Below are 24,050 nucleotides of genomic sequence, written 5' to 3' on the forward strand. Positions count from 1 at the left end.
ATGTAGATTATTCAAAAAACATTTCCATTATGTTTAGCTAAATTCACCGTAACTAGATACTTGGAAATATTTTCTCCCAAACAGAATCCATGCCCAGTTTTGTGATAAAGAATTTATTAAATAATTTTAAACCACCCCGTATCACAGTTAAGCTTACCTTTAAACTTCAGAATATGAGTATTTAACTGTGGGGAACCACCTACATTTAGCAACTAACGAGACAAGAAAATTCATATAATAAACCAGCACATATTCTATCAGCATATAAAGGGTATTAAAGAAAGCAAGAAATTTCAATAAACTCATACAATTGATATTACTTATTTTTTTAACAATTTAATCATGCTTCAAGAATCAAAATTTATGTAAAGTTAAATATTTTTGTGGGCACTTGCAGATAGTTTGGGAAAATTTTTTATATGAAGAAACTTTGCTTATGATGGAGAACTTAACTTTCATTGAAATTATAGACATGGAAACTGTAATTTGACATATAGATTGGGAATGATTCTGAAGTCCACAAAAAAGCTGCCACTCATTTCACTCAGTGTCATAGTATCAGGCTGAAATCAGCAGAGCCAGGCTTAACATGCATAACCTACACAGCAGCATCCAAATGATTGGCTATAGTACACAAACATTACAATAATACGTTAGGTAACTGCTCTATTACTACTAAACTGAAAAGCATTTTGGATGCCTGGCTTGGCATATTAACCAGACCTAAAGATCCAAATATGAACTAATTAAGGCTCTCTATAAATTATACAAGCTACATTTTGTACCTTATCACTGCCTAACAAAAATTGATGTGCTTTTGCGTCTATTGGCTCTTGAAGTAGGGTTTTGTTTCCCCTAACATCTGCATTGTAGCTTCTGGTATCAGTAGGTCATAAGAGGTTATAAATTACCCTCATTACCTTAATAAACACACAATTGCTGAATAAGCTCCATTCCATCATAAAATAATCACATTCCAGCATCTGCATCAGGCTTTAAGACTTCCTACTGCTTATGAGGAATCGTGGTCTCAGTCAATCAATACAGAAAGCATTAACATTGTGCAGCGTATCCTGTATGTGATAGAGACACTTGCATATCATTATAGCAGCAATATCTCAATGATAAACTTATGTATCTAAAGTGAATCAGTAAAAATTGTTTCAAAATAACACATGCTGGTTGTAACAACAAAATGTGTTTCTTGTATTTCATACGAGTACATTACTATTTTCAGTATTTTTTTCTTTCCACTGCAGTTCACTGTTCAGAACTCTACAGGTGGTCATGCTAAGGGAAAGTAAATGGGTTTGCAGACTAACTACAGAAATCTGCTAATGTCTTACCTAGGAGAGGGAAGACAAAATTAATTTGGACCAATTTATCTAGCCAATACAAGGAACAATTTCTTTGCCAAACTTTCAAAAATCAAGCTGATAACAGCATAATCTCGTGCAAGTTTTGCTAACCCCTCTTTACTTTAAAGGTGATGAAATTAAAGTTGGAGTCTAAGTTACTTGCTCTAGGTTAGTAGTTGGGCTAAGAACAGAATCAAAGGACCATCACCACCGGCTTTATGCTGTATTTATACATAGTGTTCAAATGTCACTAAAAATCGCCTCTTTTAACCTCACCCTGTTCTTAACCTTTGCAGCGCAGAGAAAGCTGAAACATGTAAGCGAACTGCTGCAATAACGCCTGCCTGAGCCTGCAGCATGTAACTGTGACTTTGAGGAAGCAACAGCTCCTTGCCTCTCAGGCAGCATCCAAGACACCAGAGAGCATTCCCTTCCTCCTGCCCCGCTGGGAACCGTCCTGTAGCTGCATCCTGCTTCCTTAAATTCCCTTCCAAGACCTGCCAATCCAAATGCAACGCGTGCCTCCTGCACCACTCCCAAGGCAGGTAACAGGACTTCTCAGAAGCACAGCCTGATGAGCAGCTAGATCTGTCTGCTCAGACTGCTCCTGCAGAGGCCCAGTGCTCAAGCCAAACTGCTCTGTGTGAGTGTCTGTGGTTTGGGTCTCTGCTTGGGTAAGACTGGCTTAAAAAGAGAAAAGGCCAGCAGAAGATTAGAAGAGTCACTGTTGTACTGATGTGTATCTTCTTTCCACATCCTTCTCATTTACTAGTTGTATTATTTTTTTCCTGAGTGTTTTTCAGCTATAATAATTAAATGCCAGCTTTTTCTGCTTTTCATTTGATGGTGAGATGATTTACATCAACGATTTTTCTCAAAAAATGAAAACGAGAAGAATGCAGCTCAAAGCATTTCAAATCACCTCTGATAACTTTCTAAAAAAAAAGACGAAGGAAAAAAAAAAGACAGCATTATTACCACTGTGGAAATTGTCTAATCCCACCACTTCACACTCTTTGACTTTACACTACTCATCCATAGAGAGAAAAATATTTATTTAGACTTAATTAATAACTGGCAACAATATCCCGTGATGAGTTAAAATTCTCCAAGTAAAAAAAAAAAAAGAAAAAAAACCCCACAACCAGTACCAGTTTATTCCCCGTTTCAAAAATCTTCGCCAAAAAGGCTATTCATTGGGCAGACTGCTTGGAACGGTGTAAATTCCTCTCTTCTCCCATAAATAACACATTGACAGACTTCTGCAGTTAGGCAGCCTGCAAACCTAATCTTAATTTCTGAGCACTCAAGAATTTGAGCACAGCTCTGGACAGTGAAATGCAATGGAGAACAAAATACTCACACAGAAATACATTCAGGTGAAATCTAAGAACCCTCTTAGTTTTGACTTACTTATTGTATCTGAAAAATAAATGATTTTATTAATGTTTGCAAGTGCATCTCCTCCTAAGAAAAAGATGCTATGATTCTTTCAAGACCCGTCACCTAGACACAAAATAAATAAGATCTATATTGTGTTACTCTGATTTAGGTACTATTTGAATTTCATTACATCTTGCTCAAATTATTGTTTACTGGAATTAAAATTATAGCTTATCGGAAGTTATTTTAATTAGTTTCAGGTAAAATACATATTACATTTACACATACATTGCCAGAGATTAAATTAGAACTTTCCTGGCTTAACAAAATTTTGAAATATTTCTGGAAACACAAATTTTCATTTGGCCATTCTATGATACCACACCTTTCAAAATCCCACAAGCTTCATTAAAGTATAACAGATAATTTTCAAAATGTACTGTGCACAGTGCCAAATGCATGTAGGCAAATTTGCCTCTCATTTTTCTGTTTGGTTTTAGTACTACTCATTATATGTACTACAAAGGCCTTTTTACAGGTTTGTCATTACTTTTTGCCTTGGTAATCTCCTTTCTCTTCGTGGCAGTGAATTCAGTTATTCTCATTATTTTTCTGATTTAGTCTGTGTTTTTTTAAATCTGCAAATACTGCTGTTCTTGAAGTTGACTGATCATGTACCACTTAAGTAGAAGAATGTCACTTGAATAGGCATGGAATCAAGCTGTGATACATTTAAAATGTTATCTTTAAATTTACAACTTTATCCATAGCTTGTAATATATATACACCTTTGGTTAGCACTTGTTTTTATCTCTTCAAAGTAATCCTTTTCCCTTTTTACTACTCCAGCAGATAAAGAATGTTTGAGAAAGTGCGATCATTAATTTCTCCCACAAATGGAATAGTCCTCCGAGCCACTTCAGGGTACCTGCATCACCAAAGTGCTAAAACAGTAACAGCCTGACATGAATCTCTAACACCACTGAATCGCCAGTCTGATAATTATTCATCAAGTGATCCTTGTACTCTCAAAGACTGTTTAAAAACCTACATTTTTGAGTGTTGCAGGAGTAACTTCTACAGGTCAAGGGCCTGGGTATGCGGGGTTGGTGTAATGTCAGTGGAGAATTAGAATTAGTTCACACCAGATCTCACCAATGCTGTACTGGGACCAGGTCTTATTCAATTTTTTTTCTTAAGGACTCAGGCACTTTAAAACGCAACCAAGCATTCAGGGCTTTTCAGTCATCGGTGCCTCACGGACAATTTGCCCCTTAAGACTCAGAGATCAATTATTTCAATGTAAGAAAGTTGGGCACATTGCCCTTGTAAAAACCTGGCCTGAAGACGTGGCTCTACTGCTGCCTCACTGCGAGTACATCTACGGCAGTACACTGCAGGCTGATGCAAGCTTGCTCTGCATGTGCCCTGAGCAAGCAGGGTGAAAGTCAGTTGAAATCAAAGAGCTGTGTGGTTTTGTTAGCATGGCACCTGAGATAATATCCTTTGCCTCCCAGATGGGTTCCTTAGGTTGGCCTCATTACTACGATAACACAAATAAACAGCTTTGAGTACCTTCTGAATTCAAGTGGACTAAATTAGTGCCTGCTCGTAGCCTACAGGCAAAACAAAAATCCCTTATTTGGATTTTTCTTAATCTTGGTTTCACATCTATTGAAAGGGATTGATTACGGCCATTAAGTACTCATCAAATACTTCTGAGCAAAGCAATTGAATGTTTTCATAATTTTACTACAGCCCAGTTATATCAACTTCCTTAAAAAAATGTAGAACGGCAAATTTTGAGATGATGAATGGAAGAAATAATAGAGGGGAGGAGTATGGCTCCAATTTACAGAAAGTATCCAAACATAAGAAGTCTCTCTCTGTGGCAGAGTACCATAACTTGCTATCAGCCTGAAGTTCACATACAGGATTTCTTAAGCATGTGAGGAAGCAACAGAAATAATTACCATTGAGAAAGGTACTTAGGTACCCGCTATGTGTTTCAGGACAAATTCTGCCTGCCAATCTCCCAAAGGCAAAAATGTCTGAGAGGATGTTGGGAATCCCAGACTCCTACACTAGAAAGTCAAGAACATTAACCTAAAAATAAGGAACAAGAATATGGTATATATACACCATTACTACATTGTTCTTAATCAGGACAAACATAGTTTTCACATTTACAGCTGGCACTTAAGAAGTTTTCATCTTTTTTTCACGTTAAGCCCATAAGAAAATTAAACCTCCACTGCTTCACCATATTATCAAATAGTGCTTTGACCATCCCTTGGCATATCTTTTCCACATATAAAAAGTAACTTAAGGAGCATTATATCAACATGGCTGATGATATTCATTAGAATCCCATTTAATTACAAACTTAAGTACAATCATGCAGAAAGGGAATGCTCTCTCTCTATACTGTTGCGCAGTTCATTCTTATGGTGACATCATTAAGTTGTTTAAGGTGCAATATACAGCTTTGAAGATAAAAGTCTGTCAAGTTTCTATTCCATTAAGACCATTCTGTGACCAAGTGAAGTAAATAATTCGGAAAAGACCAATAACAGCTGTCTGACTGTGTGTCAGCCTTAAAAAGCTTATAGTGGAATCCAGCCACTTAAAATAAATATGGGTCCACGCAATTTGTTTAGTGATTCCCTTTTATTGTTATTTTTGTAAAAATAAAATGGTATCACCGTGATTTAATGTTAGGTTTTTCAAATACTTTTTCTATTTTGTTTTTCAAGTCCTCCTCCGTTGGAAAAGGCACCTTTTTCCCCCAAATTCAAGCCATATATACATGACACCTTAAGAGAAAAAAACCCAGAGATCCAAAAAATGTCAATAAGCTAAGATGGAAAGTAATTTCAGTGTGATAATTTTCTATAACAAAACCAGATTTTGAGGTGATGGTACTTAATAGATAATAATAATTATAAGCAAGTAAAACATTGGCGCACCTAGCAAAATCATGTTATGTATAGCTTTATTACAGTTTTCAGAATACATGGATTAACAACGGCCAGGCTGTGATTTCATCAAATTCCTATTTTAAACATTACATACAAACACAAAGCTGTTTAAAAAATAGAAATGCATGAGTTTTGTCACTTTTTTTGTGGTGGGGTTTTTTGGGGGTTTTTTTTTGGCATCAGGAGTCATATGACTTCCAAAAGGGAAACCAAATGGTGTATGATAGCAGACTGACTAAACTGCAATAGATTATTGTTCACATTCTGTGGCATATGTATCACCTCACACAGTGCTAAAAGAAGCACTACAAGAATAAATCTTTCTCCTTTAACATTCTTCTAGTGACATCAGTGGGTGCTGAGTGACAGTTTGCAGGACTGCAGAATTCACAGACTTACACAACTCCCTTTCTTGTGCACAAAAGCAGTATGTGATCTGAAAGAGAGACACCTGAAGCTGAGGGATTTGGCTTTATCTGCTTTGATTTTCTTTTTTTTCTTTTCATTATTTACATTTTGTGTGCATGCGTGGGCATATGTGTAGATGCTGCAGAAGAAGAGATGTAGAGGCTTCTTGAATAACTTGCAAATGCAGTATGGCACAGAAGAGGTGGGCTTTACATTGCTTTGTCTCTTAGCATTTGTTATGCCTGACCTCTCAGCAATTTGAAGGCAAACATTGAAAGTATAATTCAGCCAAGCCTTTGTTTAATGGATAAAAAGCAATTTACATATATAGGTAAGTTTGCTCCCACATAACTATTACCAGCTAGCTATATCATTCTCAATATATGAAGTACTAAATTCACTCATCAAAGCAGGATTTGCCTGAGGGATGCAAAAGCCAAACTTTGCAAAGCTTTCTTAATGAAAACTATAGGAGGATTTCCAAAGCCAAACCTAAAACTCAGCCAGATTCTCAGTTTTGCAAACCATTTGACATTGTGGGACGAATTTTAAGTAGGTCACTGATGAATTGTGGTTTGGATAGAAACCGTGAAAATATTATGGTTTTTTACAGCATTTGTCTGAGGTAGTACATATACCACACACAAAAATGCAAAAATATACAGATATTCATACCTATTTGCATATTACAGAAGGGAACTATGGGAATGTTTGCATTTGTATCTCAGTTTTCAAGAAAGAACAGATAATTTTAGGTAACGTTTTTCATATTGACCATGGTTGTCTAAAACCAGAACAAATTATGCAACAGTATTTCTGGGAATACTTCCTGAAGCTGTTTGTCAATGCCCTCTGAGGCACTAATTTTGTTTTGGCTTTAGCATCAGTTCATAATATAATTAACACTTAAACCAAACATCACATATGTGCCGGGAAAGGATATTTGTTGAATCACAAACAAACATACATGACAAACTGTGTTGCACTTTTTTCCTCAGTAAACTGTTTAAAACTTGAGCAAAAATGTCTAGCGACTTTACATTTCTGATCTGTACAGCCAGTAGTTAAACGACAGAGATGTATATTTGTATATGATTTAAACATTTCATTCCCGCGTCAATTGCGAATTTAGTTCAATTCATTGCTAAGGTAAGATTATCTTCCTATTAAATAAACTAAGAAATGTAAACAGTGTATCATCATAAAAAAAAAAATCTTTTCAGTACTTGTAACTGGTAAAATGTGAATGCAAACAGATGTGCTGGTATATTGTTAACGTCATGTCTCAGAGGACATATAGTGAAACATAATTAGCAAGAAATTTATGTACGAACCCTCCAGCGATTTTCTTTCTGGGATTACTTTGAATACAAATATAATTTAACTGATATATTTCATTTTTTAAAATTAGAAAATAAGGCAAGTGCATTTCTGAAAAAGGTGCTACTCTTCTATACTTCTAGATAAACATGTGACACCTCTGAAAATTAGATCAATAATAAAAACATTAAAAATATCTGCAATTTAATATAGACTGAAAAACTATCAAAAGACAAAGTGACCAGCATCAATTTCAGAAAATATTTTAGACTTCATAAATACGAGCACCCTATATTTACATAAATTATCTTCTAACCTAGTTTTCCTTTGAAAGACAGCTTTGTTCTAACAGATATGTCCATTAAATTACATAAATGTTTCAAATATGAAAAGAATAGTAGTAAAATAGAAGCATCAGATGATACTGTTATTTTGGATTTGCCTTCTTCCCCCCTATGATTTGGTTCTTGAAGATCTGTAGTCAGCTTTCACAGAGTTTTAAAAAATATATAACCCATGGAAATGAAAAACTTGTGCAGTAATAGTTACTGCTACAGTATAAAGATTCTGTTGTTAGTTTTTGAGTTTTCACATAAAGATTATACCAATACTTGTAAAACCCAGCAAAATGCTCATTTTAAAATTTGAATTCTAATACACTGCTGATTGTAGTACAAATTTATATAGACATTATGAACCTAACCCTTTTAAACTGGATTTGTACATTAAGCACATTTTCATAACTCTAAATTTAATAGTTCTACTTTAAAAAGTTATGCTTCAATACAAGGTTGATGTTGACCTTAGATGAAACAGGATATAATTCTTTGTATCTCTTACTGATAAACAGGAAGACAGAATCCTGTTGCATGCATTTTTTTCCTGAAGTACCATACAACTCTTCAGTTTGTTTCTAAAAACACAAAAAACCCCAAACAGTATAGGAAGAGTATTAGTTGACAGCACACATTTCACTAGGCTTCAGTCATATTCCTATGTTTAGAGATATAGCAATGGGCAAAACCTGTTTCCTTTGAAGACAATTTAAAAAAAAAAATTTCAACACTAGATTGAAAAGGAGCTGTATCTTTTCTTACGATAATTGGATATTGATCACTGTAGTTTGAAATTGTGAGAATTTATCCCAAACTAGTCAGACAGTCTTAAGAGTATCTTACCAGAGAAGCAAAAAGAACTACTGTACAAAGATGCTTGGCTCAAGCAGTAGTGCAAAGTTACACTGCCCCAGTATCGAACGCTCCTCTAGAGCTAGCAGTTTGTGCACAGGAAAAGATGTGACACCTTACCTTCCAAATATTCTTTATATAACATTAAAATAAAAGTTCCCCATAACACCAGGCAATAAAAGTATTCATAATTATTCATCAATCAGTGAAAATCAATAATAACTTGAAAGCAAGTGCCATCTACTACATTGTATCCCATTGTTTAAAAATATCATAGCTAAGCAACGTATGAGTAGTTCCACTGGAACTCCCACGTAAAATCCTCCATCCCATCCAGATAAGCAATGAACCTTTAGTAAAAGGGATGGTGAAGACTGACCTGAACACCAAACAGACTGTACGTTCAACTAGAGGCTGGGGAGAAAAGGGAAGTATAGTTTCCCACAGAGTAGCAGAACATACACAGTGTCAGCTACTAAACTGACTGCTCACCTGAGGTACTGCAGTGCAGGGGCCTGTATACAAAGTAGAATGGGAGGAGCTCCCCGAAAAATCAGACTGCTGCAATCATTATTCACTGCTATATAGTGCTCCAGGTAGAAAATTTGTTCTTAGCTGCTAAACCCTCAGCACTAAAATCCACCAGTAGAGATCCCACTACGTATTTTACCTGAGAAACAGAGGAAAAACTCAGAGGCAGTTCTGAATAACTTCATAATGTAGCTTGTGTCTAAAAATCTACACAAAGGTATTTTTAGTGTAATTACAATAGGACAACCATATTTTTCCCCAAATATACTTATAAAGAATATATAAGTGCATAATTAGAAAAATCCCTCCTTAGATACAGTTAAAAACATGTCCTGCCCTTGATATCATTTAATATTGGTAACATCCTATGCTCTGTTTTACTTTTTTCTTTTTAGCAGTGATAAGTAACTATACATCATCATTCTCACCAAAAGTGTAGATATGTGGTATATCCTACTTGCAGCCAAAATAGCCAATCTACCAGGCTTTACATTGAGATAAGATTTTCAGCAACCTGAATGGGGCTATGCGTTGCTTTTTTATGGTTACAAAAAAGATTCTGATAATGTAGACCAGCTCATCTCTGAATTTATTAACATACAATTTTATTATTTTTTCCTTTCATGTCCAAATCAGAACTGCAAATAGAATCCACAGCGGTATTCTTTCAATGAATTTGTATTTTCTTACCCATATAAAACATAACCTAGAAATCCCCAACTCTTTTCATGTAAGTTGCCAGCCTTAAAAAAAAAAAAAAGGAGGGGGGAGGAGAACATAAGAAAATAAGCTATATATCCTACTGTTTAACACTGTTTACAGATCTTGGTAGTTGGGTAATAAAGATACAGTATGTGGATTATTTAGCAATAGCTTTTAAAATACATAATATTTATACACCTTCTTGTTTAATCAATACCAGTATTCCTTTATGATCATTGCCAATTTGTATGATAAACTCTTTTCAAAGTATATCAATTTAATTGTAAATAAAACAATTCACTAATTCTTTGGCATCAGAAGAATCATACAGCTGCAATTGTTCCGTTGTGGCGAGAACGAGACCTTTCCAAAGTTACTCGTCTGTTATCTGTAATACAAAGAGAGGAAAAAACAAATCACCATAAGATTTGAAACATGGATAATGCAATGTCAAGAGGTTTTCAAACAGCTCTGAAAATAATTTCAAATGATATGTAAATAAGTAACTAGGAGACTGGATCAGAGAAGTTTCACACTGCAGCTGCCAGACTGAGTTCAAGAGTTCTGCAATCAGCAATAAATTACTTTCTTGATCAGAGAAGCTGGGTGATAAAAGCATTAGGAGAATCCTGAAACACAGTCCCCTTGGAAACAGCACACAAAAACTAAAATTCTAGGTAAAAATCCGTGCACAAATCGTTTATAAAATAAGAAGCTCTGAAAAAATACATTTCAAGTTTCATCATAACGTACTGACCAGTGTGGTGGTGAAAAGCCTACTAGATGCTACAAGTATAAAAGCGCTAACGCTATTCACTACAATTTGGTACAGAGTTAAAAATAGAACTGTTAAATCAGCCACTTCCTAAGCATTTCCTGATTGTGCAATGTGAACAACTTTTAGTATAAAATATTACACAGTAATTGTTGCAATGAATAATAAATATGTCCCTATCACAGGAAAACAATCATGAAGTACCAGCCACATTTCTAAATGCCTTTAAAATAAAATTTTAAAGCAATGAATATACACGTGCACACACAAAATAAGGGGCAGAAAATTAACCCCAACTTACTTTTCTGGAGGTTTTGATCTTTCTTTTTTAAAATGAGGTCTGGTCCTGCCATGCTGGTGGTTTTTTTTTTTGTGTGTGTGTGTGTGTGTGTGTGAGACTGCTTACTTTCCACCTAGCCTTTTCGATTCTCTCATGTTATATTCAGGTTGCTGCTCTTTGTCTGCATCAGTACAGCATCTACATTGCTACAGCATCAGGGTGTTCCAATATATGGCTGGAACTCCTACGTAGTATTGTAATATTATCAAACAACAGTCACTTCAGAAGCAGAAAGTCTGACAGACAAACTGCAGGCAAGCAGGTTTTCTCAGCTTGCTTTCCCAAATGAGCTGATTGCGCTCTGTTTCCACATTGCAACAGACTCCAAACACACATGTTACTGGTACTGCTGTGGGAGCACGTTCAACTTGGACCAAGGTGGAAGGTTCAGGCACGAGACCCCAGTGGGTCTGATGGGTACAAATACATTCTTTGAGAAAGCTATTGATTGAATCACTATGTTCTAGACATGGGTGAAAAGGTTGGAGCAAAGACCAATCTGGGATCTCATCAATGTATATTACTACCTGAAGGGAGGGTGTAAAGAGGCCCGAGCCAGGCTCTTCTCAGTGGTGCTCAGTGACAGGACCAGAGGCAACGGGCACAAACTGAAGCACAGGAGGTTACTTCTGAACATCAGGAAACACTTTTTTCCTGTGAGGGTGACTGAGCACTGGAATAGGTTTCCCAGGCAGGTTGGAGTCTCCATCCTTAGAGATATTAAAAAACTGTCTAGACACAGTCCTGGGCAACTGGCTCCAGGTGACCCTGCTTGAGCAGGGGGGGTGGACAAGATGACCTCCAGAGGTCCCTTCCAACCTCAATCATTTTGTGATTCTGTTCTAAACTAACAAAGCCAGAAATGGTCCAAGCACATTAAACAAGGTTCTGGAGAAGACAAAGTCATCTCTGTGAGCTGTTTCTGGACAAAGAACAGAGGATGCCTGTGGAGACTGCATGGGCTCTGCAAAATCAGCCTTCATTTTCCCTGTTTAATGAAAGTGTTTCCAATGCTATAGGGAATTAACGGCTCCTTTAGCAAGATTATTAGTTCTTTTTATAGTTCTGCCTTGCCTCCTTTTCCTAATGAATCCATCCATGCATAAAGTATTCAAATTACCCTAAGTCAATCTGTTTTGCATGGGAATAAATCTCTACAGTGGTTGCAGTGTCACTAGGCACTAGAAATTAAAGGACAAAAAAGCTGTCTAAAACCCAAGAAGGAAAGTTATCAACTCAAATGTGCTGCTGTTCCTCTGAAACAGTGACTAGTAAAGAGTCTAGCGATACTTGCTCTCAGTGGGGAGGAGTGCCTTCACCAGTAGACTATTTCTTGATATAATTTCAAGATTGTCAACTGTACAGGTTAAAAACAGATTAAGAGAGTCTAAGAACTGTTGGTTTCTTCATGCTTGTTTTTTTTTTATTTTTCTCTTTTCTGTCTTTCATCATGGTAGAGACAAACATTTTCTGCAAATGACACTTCAGATTCTCCTGCAATTACACAACTGGAGCTGGGACTTAAAGAAAACACAAAACAAAATTATATAAACTGGAAACATTATCATTTCCTTCTTGAAAGTGCTTTCCCAATTAGAAGTAATCTATTCTTTTAAATTATTTTTAGTTTTTCAATGGAAGTAATTGTATTTTCTACAGATAGCAATACAAAATCTGAGAGATTCAAGAGAGACTGGAAAGAATCACAAGGTTCTTCTAATCAAGGAATCTGGGGTACAAAGATTCAGTTATTACCAGTAAGAAACAATGTCAGCATTTGCCAGAGATTTTTCTGCAAAGCTTAGAGTGCTTTACAGCGAGTCTTACTAAAACAAAGGCATGTACGATATAAATTACACTTTGATAAATTTATTATTTTATATTTTACAATCAAGATTATTATAAAAAGGGATGGGAGGATTAGATTTAATTACTATTAGTGTGAAAGCTTTAATGTATCTGAAAATTTTGGAGGTTAATATAAAGCATTTCTTGTTCTTTACGAAGACCTATTTTATTCAACAGTGACTCTGCAAGTAACCTTGTGTGTGCGTGTGCATATTTACATCTGGTTAAAAAAGAAGCATTAGTATGTGTACATACATATACATGTACACATAAAGAAATGACTCATTTCTTCACTTGATGTAAAACATGCTTGTATACGTACGAACATATTCATTGGGTTAAAAAAAAGGGTTTCATATTAGGATCTGAAACTGGATTGGGCTGGTATTTCAGTGACTCGAGCAAAAATTTTAAAAAATCATGACATTTAGAAACACTTTCAACATACACATTCAGTTATCTCCAACAGCTGTATTTACTTTTTTTACATTACAGACCATATGGAATACGACACAAAGCAAGACTGGCTTATAAACATGACTATGACTATTCTAGCACAAAACTATGTATAACATCAATAAATGGTAAAACTATTCACTTGTATTGCGGGGGTACAGGGAGGGAAAATAAAAGGCAGTAGTAGTAACCTAAGAGTATTTAAAATTAAGCCAAAAATCATTGCAAAAAGGCTCAGGTGTACACTTCAGAAGCATGTAAAAATGACTAGAAAACGTGATAGTAGTTTCTGTGGGTATCAGTCATGCCTTCAGGGTAACCCATCTACCAATGCAGATGAAAACTTTGTTTCTTACTTTAATGTCATCTTACTTTAAAGTCCATCTCTCTTAAAAGTAGGACATTTTAAAAGCAACAATGCTCATATTACAGTCATTATAATCTGTCTCAGAAATGAACACATAAACTTAGAAGTGGTCTCTCAATCAGCTGAATGGACCTTTTCTTGCAACAGTAAGAGGTAGAGCAATGAAGGATTAAAATGGAGAAGAAAGCATATTTTTGTATGATAAAATAATCCTCATATTTTAGCTAGCTGGATCAAATTCAAATAAAGTAAATATACAATTAAATGCTGAGAAATCAATTCAGTAGTTCCTTTTTAGTATATATAATAGTGGAATGTAATCTTGACCATGCAAACTTTAGACCTCCACTGGAAGAAATATGTCAACTTTGTTATAATAACAATTGCTCAAGTTTTCTTGCACCCGATGTAATACTGAGACGAGAATAAATAATATCTAGAATATACAAGGTATTTGTAGAGGTGCTTTTGATACATACACATCATTCGCTATGTAATATAAATCTACTGATGTAAATAAAACACCCAAACAAAAAACCCCCAACCCCAAACCAAACGGCAAAACAACAATAAGCCTAGTGTGTAACTACAATAAATATATGCCATGAAGTAAACAACAAAAAAAAAATTCTGAAGTTATTTTTAGACAATGTATTTTAATTCTATGGAATTTGACAACTTCACCCTTAAGACGTTCACCCTTCTACTCTGTATGTATAAAACATTAGAAGCGACCATCAATTAAAAACACACTGGTAGCGGAGAGGAAAATATTTTTGCAAAAACTGTACTCTGCAAAAAGTATTTTTCCTTTCCTTAATGCTCCTTCATTAATTCTGCTATTAAAAGAGAAATCTCAATAGCTCCAACAGATTTATTAACTCACTAGCTTGCTATCAACATAAAAGTCATCATTTATGTTTCACCTAATATAACTATTTCGCAGAACAGCAATACTAAGATTAAGTGACTTTTCCACTTTGCTTTCTTCTTATCCACTCTTCCAGGTAGCAACTTTGTGCTCTCCTAATTATAAACCTTACTTTTTATGAGCAATTAATGCTAGTAATAATATAGATGTTGTGCAATCAAATGGACTAGTCATGAGACTGAGGTATCTGATAATAGAAAAAGACAGAGTCTACAAAACCATACGTCAGAGGTACTCCACTGGAATTTGTATTATCCTGTAACAACCACAAGAAAGGTCTCTCTTTGACCTGCCTTATATTAAAATTATAAATGTATTATAAACTGCTACCTTGGGCTTGGTACCCTTAGTTGACTAATTCTCCAGAATTAAATAATACTTTTTTTCCAGTGAATTAAAGCATTAAAAGTGTTTCTTTGTGCCCTAATTACAGCACTCAATTCAAACACTAGACTGATTTTGAAATCTTATTTCCCTGCAGACTTTCCTAGAGTGCTTGTCAGGAGAGTAACTTCCTCCCAAATGTAAATAACTGCAGCACCCCTTGATTAACATTAAAAAACCAGCAACAAACCCCCAAAGTCACAAAAAACCACCACAAAACCAATGATTGGCGCAGATAACTATTTTTTGTCCTTTCTTAAAAACAAAAGATTGAAGTATTAATCTCTATGCAGATGGCAAAGGACCTAAATGTTGTAGGAAAATGGGCTAAAAAGAATACTGGGGTTTTCACGAACAAGTAACACCAGAACTATTTTGCCTTTTTCAAATACAGTGGTCACAGGACCTTAAGACCTGAACAACATCTAACTTAAAGTCTTGGTTAATAAATGTTAATCACATTAATAAGAACTTCAAATCATGCCAAAATGTTGAATCTGTAAGAGGGATATTCTACAGCATTGGGTTGTCAGTTAGCAACTGTTGTGCTGAAGCACATGCTGGAGGGCATGAGCCCCAGTAAGGAGAACTCTGAAATGCTAATTTATTTAAAAAGCTCACACCATTAACTTGCACAATCACTACATCTTTTTTCTTTTTTCTTTTTTCTTTTTTTTTTTTTTCGTTTTTTGTCCAGACAAGCCACCCCAAGGTGAAAGAATTCACCTTCCCACACTGACAATAATAAAAGGTGGTTAATGCTCAGAGAAAGAAGGTACCAGCTTGAGCTGATTTGAAAATGACCATATGAAGAAGGTAGAACACTCAGCAATTAATAATATATTTAAAATTTCATTTTTGAAATAATTTGACTATGCAAAAGATGCAGAAATGCATACTCTAAGGGAATTTGTATGGCCTATGCCTTTGGGAATCAATGAAAGCATTTACATGAAACATTTATTTATTCATTCATGTAAAATTTTGTTCACTAAGAAATCCTGCTGAAACGCATCTTGTTTTTATGAGCAACCCAAGGGAAAATACCCGTACAGTCCCAGGTACTTCAGCAAGCACCACAAACATATAACATGGAGAACCATCACAAGAACAAGATAGTTTCCTATAGGCATGGAATGATTACACAAAAAAATGAGTAAGCTGGTCATATAAGAATGTTTTACATGGATAAACTCTCATAACAGATGATTATTCCAAGGAGTAAACACTGTATCTGTGATATTGATGACATCAGCATTTCAAGTGTCTTTTTTTTTCTGACAGAGCAACTAAATATTTTCTATAAAGTGTCATTGATTAAAGTTAGGACAAGTTAGAATAAATTTAAATCTGTGTAGCCTGGATAGCCTCTAGTTTTCTCCTTGAGCCATCCATGCATAGGGAAAACTGAAGCCAAGTTACAATGTCATTTGATGTAACATCATATTATCAACTGCTTTAAAGAGCAACCCATGACAAGAATTAACTTTATTATTTTTCTTTATTGACTGCATGCACCTTCATCAGCTTAGCTTACCAACAATGAAAGGTAAATCTTTTTGGAAATTGGAATTGATAGAACATAAGACAGAAGCAGAACTGATATATTGTAAGACAGCAAGGAAGCACATCAATCTTCAGCACCTCTTTAACAGCTACAGCTGAACACTGTTCTTTATATTGCCTGGCCTGTACCGATATCATTGCTAGAGAATATCAGCTGAGAAATAAGCTAGTCAAGGAAATTAAGAGCTTCAAAACTGTTGTCGGTGTCTAGAAGAAAATCCTTTTGAGAAACAGCACCTTGAGAGAAAATGGCTCTCCTAACCTCAGTTCTGCTAAGATTCAGTCCATCTCTGTGAGATTTGATTTCAAATTGATCTTTCAAAATGTGTGGCCTATATAAAAAAAATTGCAATGAGGTAAAAATCAGTTATGGGAGAAATGCAGCCAAAATAACACCTCAGAAAGAACTCTCTGAAATAGCACTTTCCAAAAGATCTTTATTGCAAATTGATGAAACAAGCAAATAAAACAGTTTTCTAACTGGGTTAAGGGAAACTATAGAGCTAGTACATTTTCTTTCAATCTTTTACTATTTTAAATGCTCTTATTTCAACCTCAACAGTCACCCTACACATACCTGGAAAAATCTGAACTAGACCCTTTATAATCATCACACTGGGTCATTTTGCATTCATTCAGATTTGATTTTTTTTAACCAAAAATGAGAAAAGATCAAGTGATATGACATCCCTATTCTCAGATTTTTTTTTTTCCTAAACAGAACCTCAAATTCTTGATAATCAACATAAATGACAGCTAAAATGGTTATTTTAGCATCAATTTCAAAGAACACATTAAGAATTCAAGCAAACCCTGTAGCTGTGAGGTCAAATTCTATAAAGCCTGTTTTATTTTGGTTTAGGTCCATCTCCAGCCTTTCACGGAAGCTGAGTGATAACTTGAGCGTATACACAGTAGTTGTTGTCATGATGGAGAAAAAGGAACTTACGCTTACGCCAAAGAAATAGCAGGGTTTTTGTTTGTTTGTTTGATTGTTTAAAGGCCTCAAAGATAGCACAGATAAGCAACCCAAACATGTTAATTACAAAGGTGTAATGTGTTGATATTATAATCATTTAAATGTGTTGATATTATAATCATTTAAAAATTATGTTCTTGACCTGGTTAGTGGGACGTTTACCAATAGATTGATATGTAAGAAAAGGTGTCAGAAGAAATAAAGAGGAAGAAAAGGGGTCTGTGTAGCTAATAAGATTTCTACACTAGGAAGAAAAAACATTAAGGAGAACTGTAACAGACTTAAAAGGACATCTCTCAAAACTGAATGGTTCCTCCTCAGAAAAATGCAGACACCCACAGCTCCTGCATTATCTGCAGAAGTCAGGAGTGACAAAATTATCATCATAACATAGTAAGCATTAAGGTAAGATAGATTTGTATGTACATATGTATGCTGTTTTAAAATATTTGCTTCAAAAGTGTTAGTCAGTTAGGTAACAGAGTACCTTCATTTTAAGAAGGTACCCAGACCAGTCTATGTGCACAATTTCTCATTGAGAACATATGTAGATGTTTGGATTCTTTTTAACTTTTTAAATAAAAGTTGTTAATATCCAGAAGCACTGTGTGTGCAGAGCCAGGTCTAAAATACAGAGAGCTCAAGGATTTAAGTCCTGACAGAAAGGCGTTTCACTCAGATTAAAAGGGAACAAAGACATGCCTAATCTTACTGCTGCCACTCAGACGTAGCTTGCAGGGCAGCGTTAATTGTAGCTTTGAGTTGTATGAAAATGCAGAACAGCAGTAGAAAAACCATTTATTTATGTTCTATGTGTTATACATAAAAATGCTTTAAAAATGAATAATGTGAGGAGTTTTAATATTAAATGGCATGTGTGATGACATTTACCAGCTCAGCGCAATCCAGCTGTGACCACAGTCAATACAGTACAGGAACACAATAGAAGTAATACTTTTGCAAGCAAAATCTAGGATGTTGACCACCTGTATCACAATTCCATTAAGTAAATAAATACTTATCCTATCTAGAATTGAAGAAAATCTAATGAAGTTAAGTATTTCTAGAACAAAAATGGATTTGTAAATCCTATTTTCAAGTAATCTGTTTAAAATAAATTTTACTACTGCTTACTCCTGGCCTTAAAGGTGTTAAAAAAATTATAAATTTGCCCAGTAAGCTACGATTCTTCAAAGCTTTAAATGATCTGTTTAATATTTTAATTTGACTTTGCTTTCTTTGTTAATAGTACCACTTGGGATATGCACTGAAAGCTCTTCCACAAGAGTTGCAACTGAAGAGCCTTAGTTTGAGACAACACATTCCTGCCTCAGGGGTTACAAGACAAATCAATCTATTTTTCTCCTTTCCTCCAAGGGTAATTGGCCTTTAAAATTACAGAGGAAAATAGGCCTTCATGTCAGTACAATGCAGGCACATATACAGCCATTTTCCATTTCTTTTTCAGTTTGAATTCTCAGCTGAGAGCTAAATTTATAAAGGTGGGGAAATAAAAAGATCATGAAGAGGAACGATTGCATCAGTCGAAATCCTCTCCAAAAATAAGCAGCACTGTGACCAGCATTTGAGTCTGGAATTTACTGAAACCTGCTATGAATAGCTGTCATTTTCCTAGGCAGTATGTTTTTATTCTTGTTTGTGATAAATTTTAATTGAATTTTTGTGACAGCCTGTACCACTGACATTCAGAGAGATTTGTCACAGAATTTAGTTAAAACTGAAAAGTTGTAATTATTGCTTGATTTCTCATACAATCTTAAAAAATAATGCTGATTTTTACCTCATCCTTATAAAATTGCCTTTTTCAAGCACCAATCACAGCTATGAGTATTCCTACAATCCTTATACTGTGCTACACACACAATCGTGTATAAATTCAGAGTTTCAGATTTTTACTTTGCTAATAAGTTGTTTCAAAGCAGTGAAACTCAGACGATAGTCTTCATATTTTTCTGATTGCTATTGAATGTGATTTGTAATACGTTACTCATGTAATGCCTTTAATAAGAAATTCTCAGCTGAAAATATTTTCCCGTGCAACAAGACGAGTAATCAGCTGAACTGCAACTGATACACAAAAACAACAACAACAACAACAAAGTTGAAAAAAGTAAAAACAACTTATTCTTTTAAAAACAGTACTAAAATTCCCTTGAAACAGAGTATTGAAAGTGTACCACTAAACCTTTAATGTGAACTTGCTCACTGGGAGTGTGTATACAGGTGTAAAGCAATTATTAGATTTGATATCTGAATGAACTTGGGTTCCCATTAGAGCTTGAATGCCTCAATGACCCTATTATTTTCCCTCCAATGTTCCCAGACCTGATCAACTTAATTATTCTGACTAGTGAAACATTTAGGACATGAATGTATGATTTGTTTTATACCAAATGAGACAACTGAAAGTACTTCATAATATAACACACAAAAAAGAACAAGATATGTGATGTGATGTGTCAAATCTCAGAAGAAGGTCAGGTCTAAGTAACAGTAACAGAGAAACAAAGAGATCCATCACAATAATATCACATTTATTCAGATATTTTCCTTTGAACTTCTAATTTGCAACCTTTATTGTATCTCACATACAGTGCAAAAGGTGTATCTTATGAATGAGAAGGGTAAGACAAATTTCAGAGAGTAAATAAACTAGATCTGCTTCAGTAAGGAAAAAAACCAGACCTTAAAACACAGCGTATGTGTCTCTCCTTTCATGACTACACACACACTTTCAGCAGCTGTCCAAAAGTAAAATTAGATCCTCTCATAAAAACCATTTAATGTCAGAGAGGACAGAGTTGCTGACGTAAAAGATGTGTTTCCCTATTTTAATTGTACCTACTATTTTACTGTTAAGGAAAAGTGTGTGACATCGCAAAAAACATGTATCCACATTCTGAACAGACTTGGTATGATGGTAATAAACCATACTCTTAATAAATCATGTCATTTAAAATGGCTTCCAAAACGTCCTATTCCCAGGTCCCCTATTAACACTACTAGTCTTACAATTTGTTTTTGCTTGAAAGTACGTTGACTGTAAGGTTACTAACAGGACAAAGAAATACAGTAATAGGTTCTGAACTTCAAGTATACAAGCAGCCATAAAGTTAGCATCTTCTCATCCGAATGCATTTGTCCTTAAAAAGCATCAAACTGACATCGAAGTGCTCCCTTTGCCCCTTGCCTCCTTTCACTAATGATATGTAATGGCTGCTGAGCCGGCAATAAATGTGTTTATGTCCAGCTAGATTGCCATCATTTTACCATCTAATCTGATACTTTTAAGAAAGAAGAAAGTCGCGAGAGACCGGCACCAGCTTGTGCTGAAGGCATTTCTTGACATCAGCCTTCACTTCGCACTTCAAATGGAAGTATTCGATTTGACAAAACATACAGAAAGTCAAGAGAGAAAGCTCTTCACCTCTTCTCCTAAACTGCCAGATAGAAGTCAATACTGATTCCTTTACAAAGTTACAATCAAAACCTGCCAGATGAAAGTCAAAGGGGAAGCTTTCTAGCTATTCCTTACGATATTTTATTAAAGAGTGGTGTAAGAACGTGTTTGCCTCGGCAGGATCACCCCCACCTCCACTTCTCATTTTTATCAGTTGGCAGTTTAAATACTGGAAGTTACATCTCCCATGCATACATGCCTTACTCTTTGCATAGAATATGAAAGTAATGAACTCAAAGATAGGATAAAAAGAGAAAGCTCTCTCTTCTGTGAAAGGCATTTCTTTCAGAACAGGAGTTGGCTAACACTCCTGAAAGTATTTCCTGCTGTTTCATGTAAACTGGCTACCATAGTTTTTCTCCATACCCAGAAAAATGACAGCCCTTGTCAAAAGCAAACAATATTCCTTGTAGCCTGCAGAAGTCTGTTTCCTGTATTTTTTATGCACCAGAAACAAATTCTCTTTATAGATATATAAAAAACCCCTCTGCAATAACTTGTAGTCTACATATAAAATGAAATATTTTAAATAATACAATAAAGGCAGGCTATCCATAATTATTTTTTTATTAAATAAAATATCAGCATTTTTTATTCATGGCTAGGTTAACATTTACAATTCAGCATTTTGCAATATTTAAATGGAATTGAATATGCTATGAGAAAACTTAAAACTACATCACTCCTGTATGACTGGCTGGCACAGGCTGTAGTCTTCTGTGCCCATCCACACCTTCATCGTATAACATTAAAGAAAAGCTCCTGTCTGAGCCTGGAAAGATGATCTCACCACTACCCGTTACTTCTCTACACACCCCAACTGAGAGTAACTAGATACTGCATGTGACCTTTACGATAAATTATTTGCAACGATGGCATATGCAGCTTTTGTGAATGTGAAACTGTTGCTTATTAAAATAATTAATACAAGAAAGTAATTTAGACTACACGACAGACTCTGAGGTAAAATGTAGTAACTTTTAGGAACTTAGGAGTTGAATTTCTTTCTTGGCCAAGCAGACAACTCATTGATGATTCAATGTGAGACCTCAGTGCTCACAAAAGGCAGAATTTGACCCTTTATGTTCTTATAAAGAATAAAATTATAGAAGCGGCTAATGCTGTGAGTGCACAAGTTTTCATTAAAGAGCTCAAAATAGTTTCTATTTACTGATACTTGTATTTGAGCAATATAATTTTCTAAGGCTTCCTGTACTATTTCAGTAACAACTGTCTCAGATTAGTGGAACCCAAAAATCAACACCTGATGACTCCATAACCCTGAAGTATTTTAGCTTGCAAAATCTGCCAGTGTACCCCTTCCCCACCAATACAGTTCTTCTGATGTAACAGCAAGGACCTCAGAGGATGAAGGGCAGAGGTAGCATGTGATTACAGCACATGCACCTGTTATTCAGATGGTTCCTAAGAACCTGTGAGTATTTTAGGACTGCCTTAACAGCCCTTTTGCAAAGACTAAGGGGCCAACAATGTTTAGCTGTACTATTATTGTCTGCTTTTTAGAAACAGGTTGAAAAACTGTAGAGCTTTTTAAGACTATCTACCAAAATATTACTCCCAAATGAGTCTGACTACCTAAATGAATCCCTATTTAGAAAAAAAATACCATTATATAAATATGGACACAATTGTTCCAGAAGCAAAATACCTATATACACATGATAACTGCTTTCTGAGGTCAAGCTTTTCTACCTTTCCCAGATGCATAACTACAAACCCCTCCTTTACTAAACAATGAGTTGTGACAGGGCTCGTAGTCTGTATTATGCATTATGAAGAGGGCCGTAAAAAAAAATGTTATCATCTGTATTAAAAGCAAGACCAGGTCTGGCTTGATAGACACTAGAAAACACATCCTATTAGTAACAACAAGTTCCAGAAGCTTTAAATAAGAACTTCACTTTATTCTAAAAGAAAAATAGAGCTAAAAAGAAGTTAAGCTCTTCTAACTGACTGAGATTTCTTCATCCCACTATTTCTACCAAAAATGCTCTTGAGGTTACCAATTAACAGATGATACCTTATTATAACCTGTAAGTGTTGCACTCGCTGGACAAATGTCAAAAATGGAAACCTAACTGGCATCTTTCAACCTCTCAATACGAGAGCTATAAACTTTTATGAAATTACCACTTGCAAAAGGAGCTCCAGAGCAATCTATGCCAAAGTTCACATAGATTGTCAGTGGTTTTGAAAGGTAGTGATACAATCCTAATATTGCTTACATATTCTAAAAAATATTTTTTTAGATGTTTGTATGTTGTCTTTTAAGCACTTTTAGGTGAAATTAACTTACACTACAATTCAAAGCTAGGTAACAGGTGAATGAATTAAACGAGAAGTATTTTTCCATGAGTTTTTAACTAATAGTTTGATTAAAAAATATCTATATCCAAAAGCTAATGCCAACATGCATAATATGAATAAAAACATTTTTATATACATGAATCCTAAGAAAGCAAAATGATACTCATATGCTGACTACACCAGAAAATTAGTCCTTCATAACTTCAGGCACGACCTTCTTCTTTTAAATAACATCCAAAATAAAATCCAATAAATAAAATCTAAATTTTAAATTTTAAATATTTTAAATAAAACTCAAAAGGTTTCTGGCAACAGTCTATAATCTTTTATCCTGGAGATGTCATATAAACAGATTTCTCTCTGCCCTGTTTGGTGTTAAACAAGTTCACCTAGTTACCTAATCTTAATTCAGATAATCTAGGGCTGCTCTTTACGGACACCTACCTGTTCGCTGACTTCTGCCATGCACGCTGCCTTCTCTGCAGCCCCTCTTGCTCACTGAAGAACTCTAGCTATACTGTGTTGAAAAAATATGCTTCTTCAGCTCCACTGAGCAGTGAGAACTGCTGTTCTATGCTTTTAAATCTCACTTGGTTACTGCATTGTTTCTGAAAGTTAAACTACTTCACATCAATTGCTCACAATCCTCCTGTGTTCTCTGACCTCTTTGTCAGTTACTAATTTCCTTAATACATTATCTATCAGTTATTCTTCTTTGACACGCT

The 24,050-nt window shown here is 35.1% G+C and overlaps 1 protein-coding gene across 1 annotated transcript in view; it reads right to left on the reverse strand.

The window, feature by feature from the left end:
- Nucleotides 1-10,193: 10,193 nt before the first annotated feature.
- DIAPH2 (diaphanous related formin 2) overlaps nt 10,194-24,050 on the reverse strand; it is a gene marked incomplete at both ends in the record, with an annotated part of 241,610 nt that continues 227,753 nt past the window's right edge. Inside the window, one exon of the mRNA XM_082004221.1 lies at nt 10,194-10,258. Within this exon, the coding sequence (XP_081860347.1) occupies nt 10,194-10,258 (65 nt within the window). The remainder of the gene's footprint in view (nt 10,259-24,050) is intronic.

This window comes from Phaethon aethereus (genome assembly GCF_964289735.1).
Source record: "Phaethon aethereus genome assembly, chromosome: 10".
Lineage (NCBI taxonomy): Eukaryota > Metazoa > Chordata > Aves > Phaethontiformes > Phaethontidae > Phaethon > Phaethon aethereus.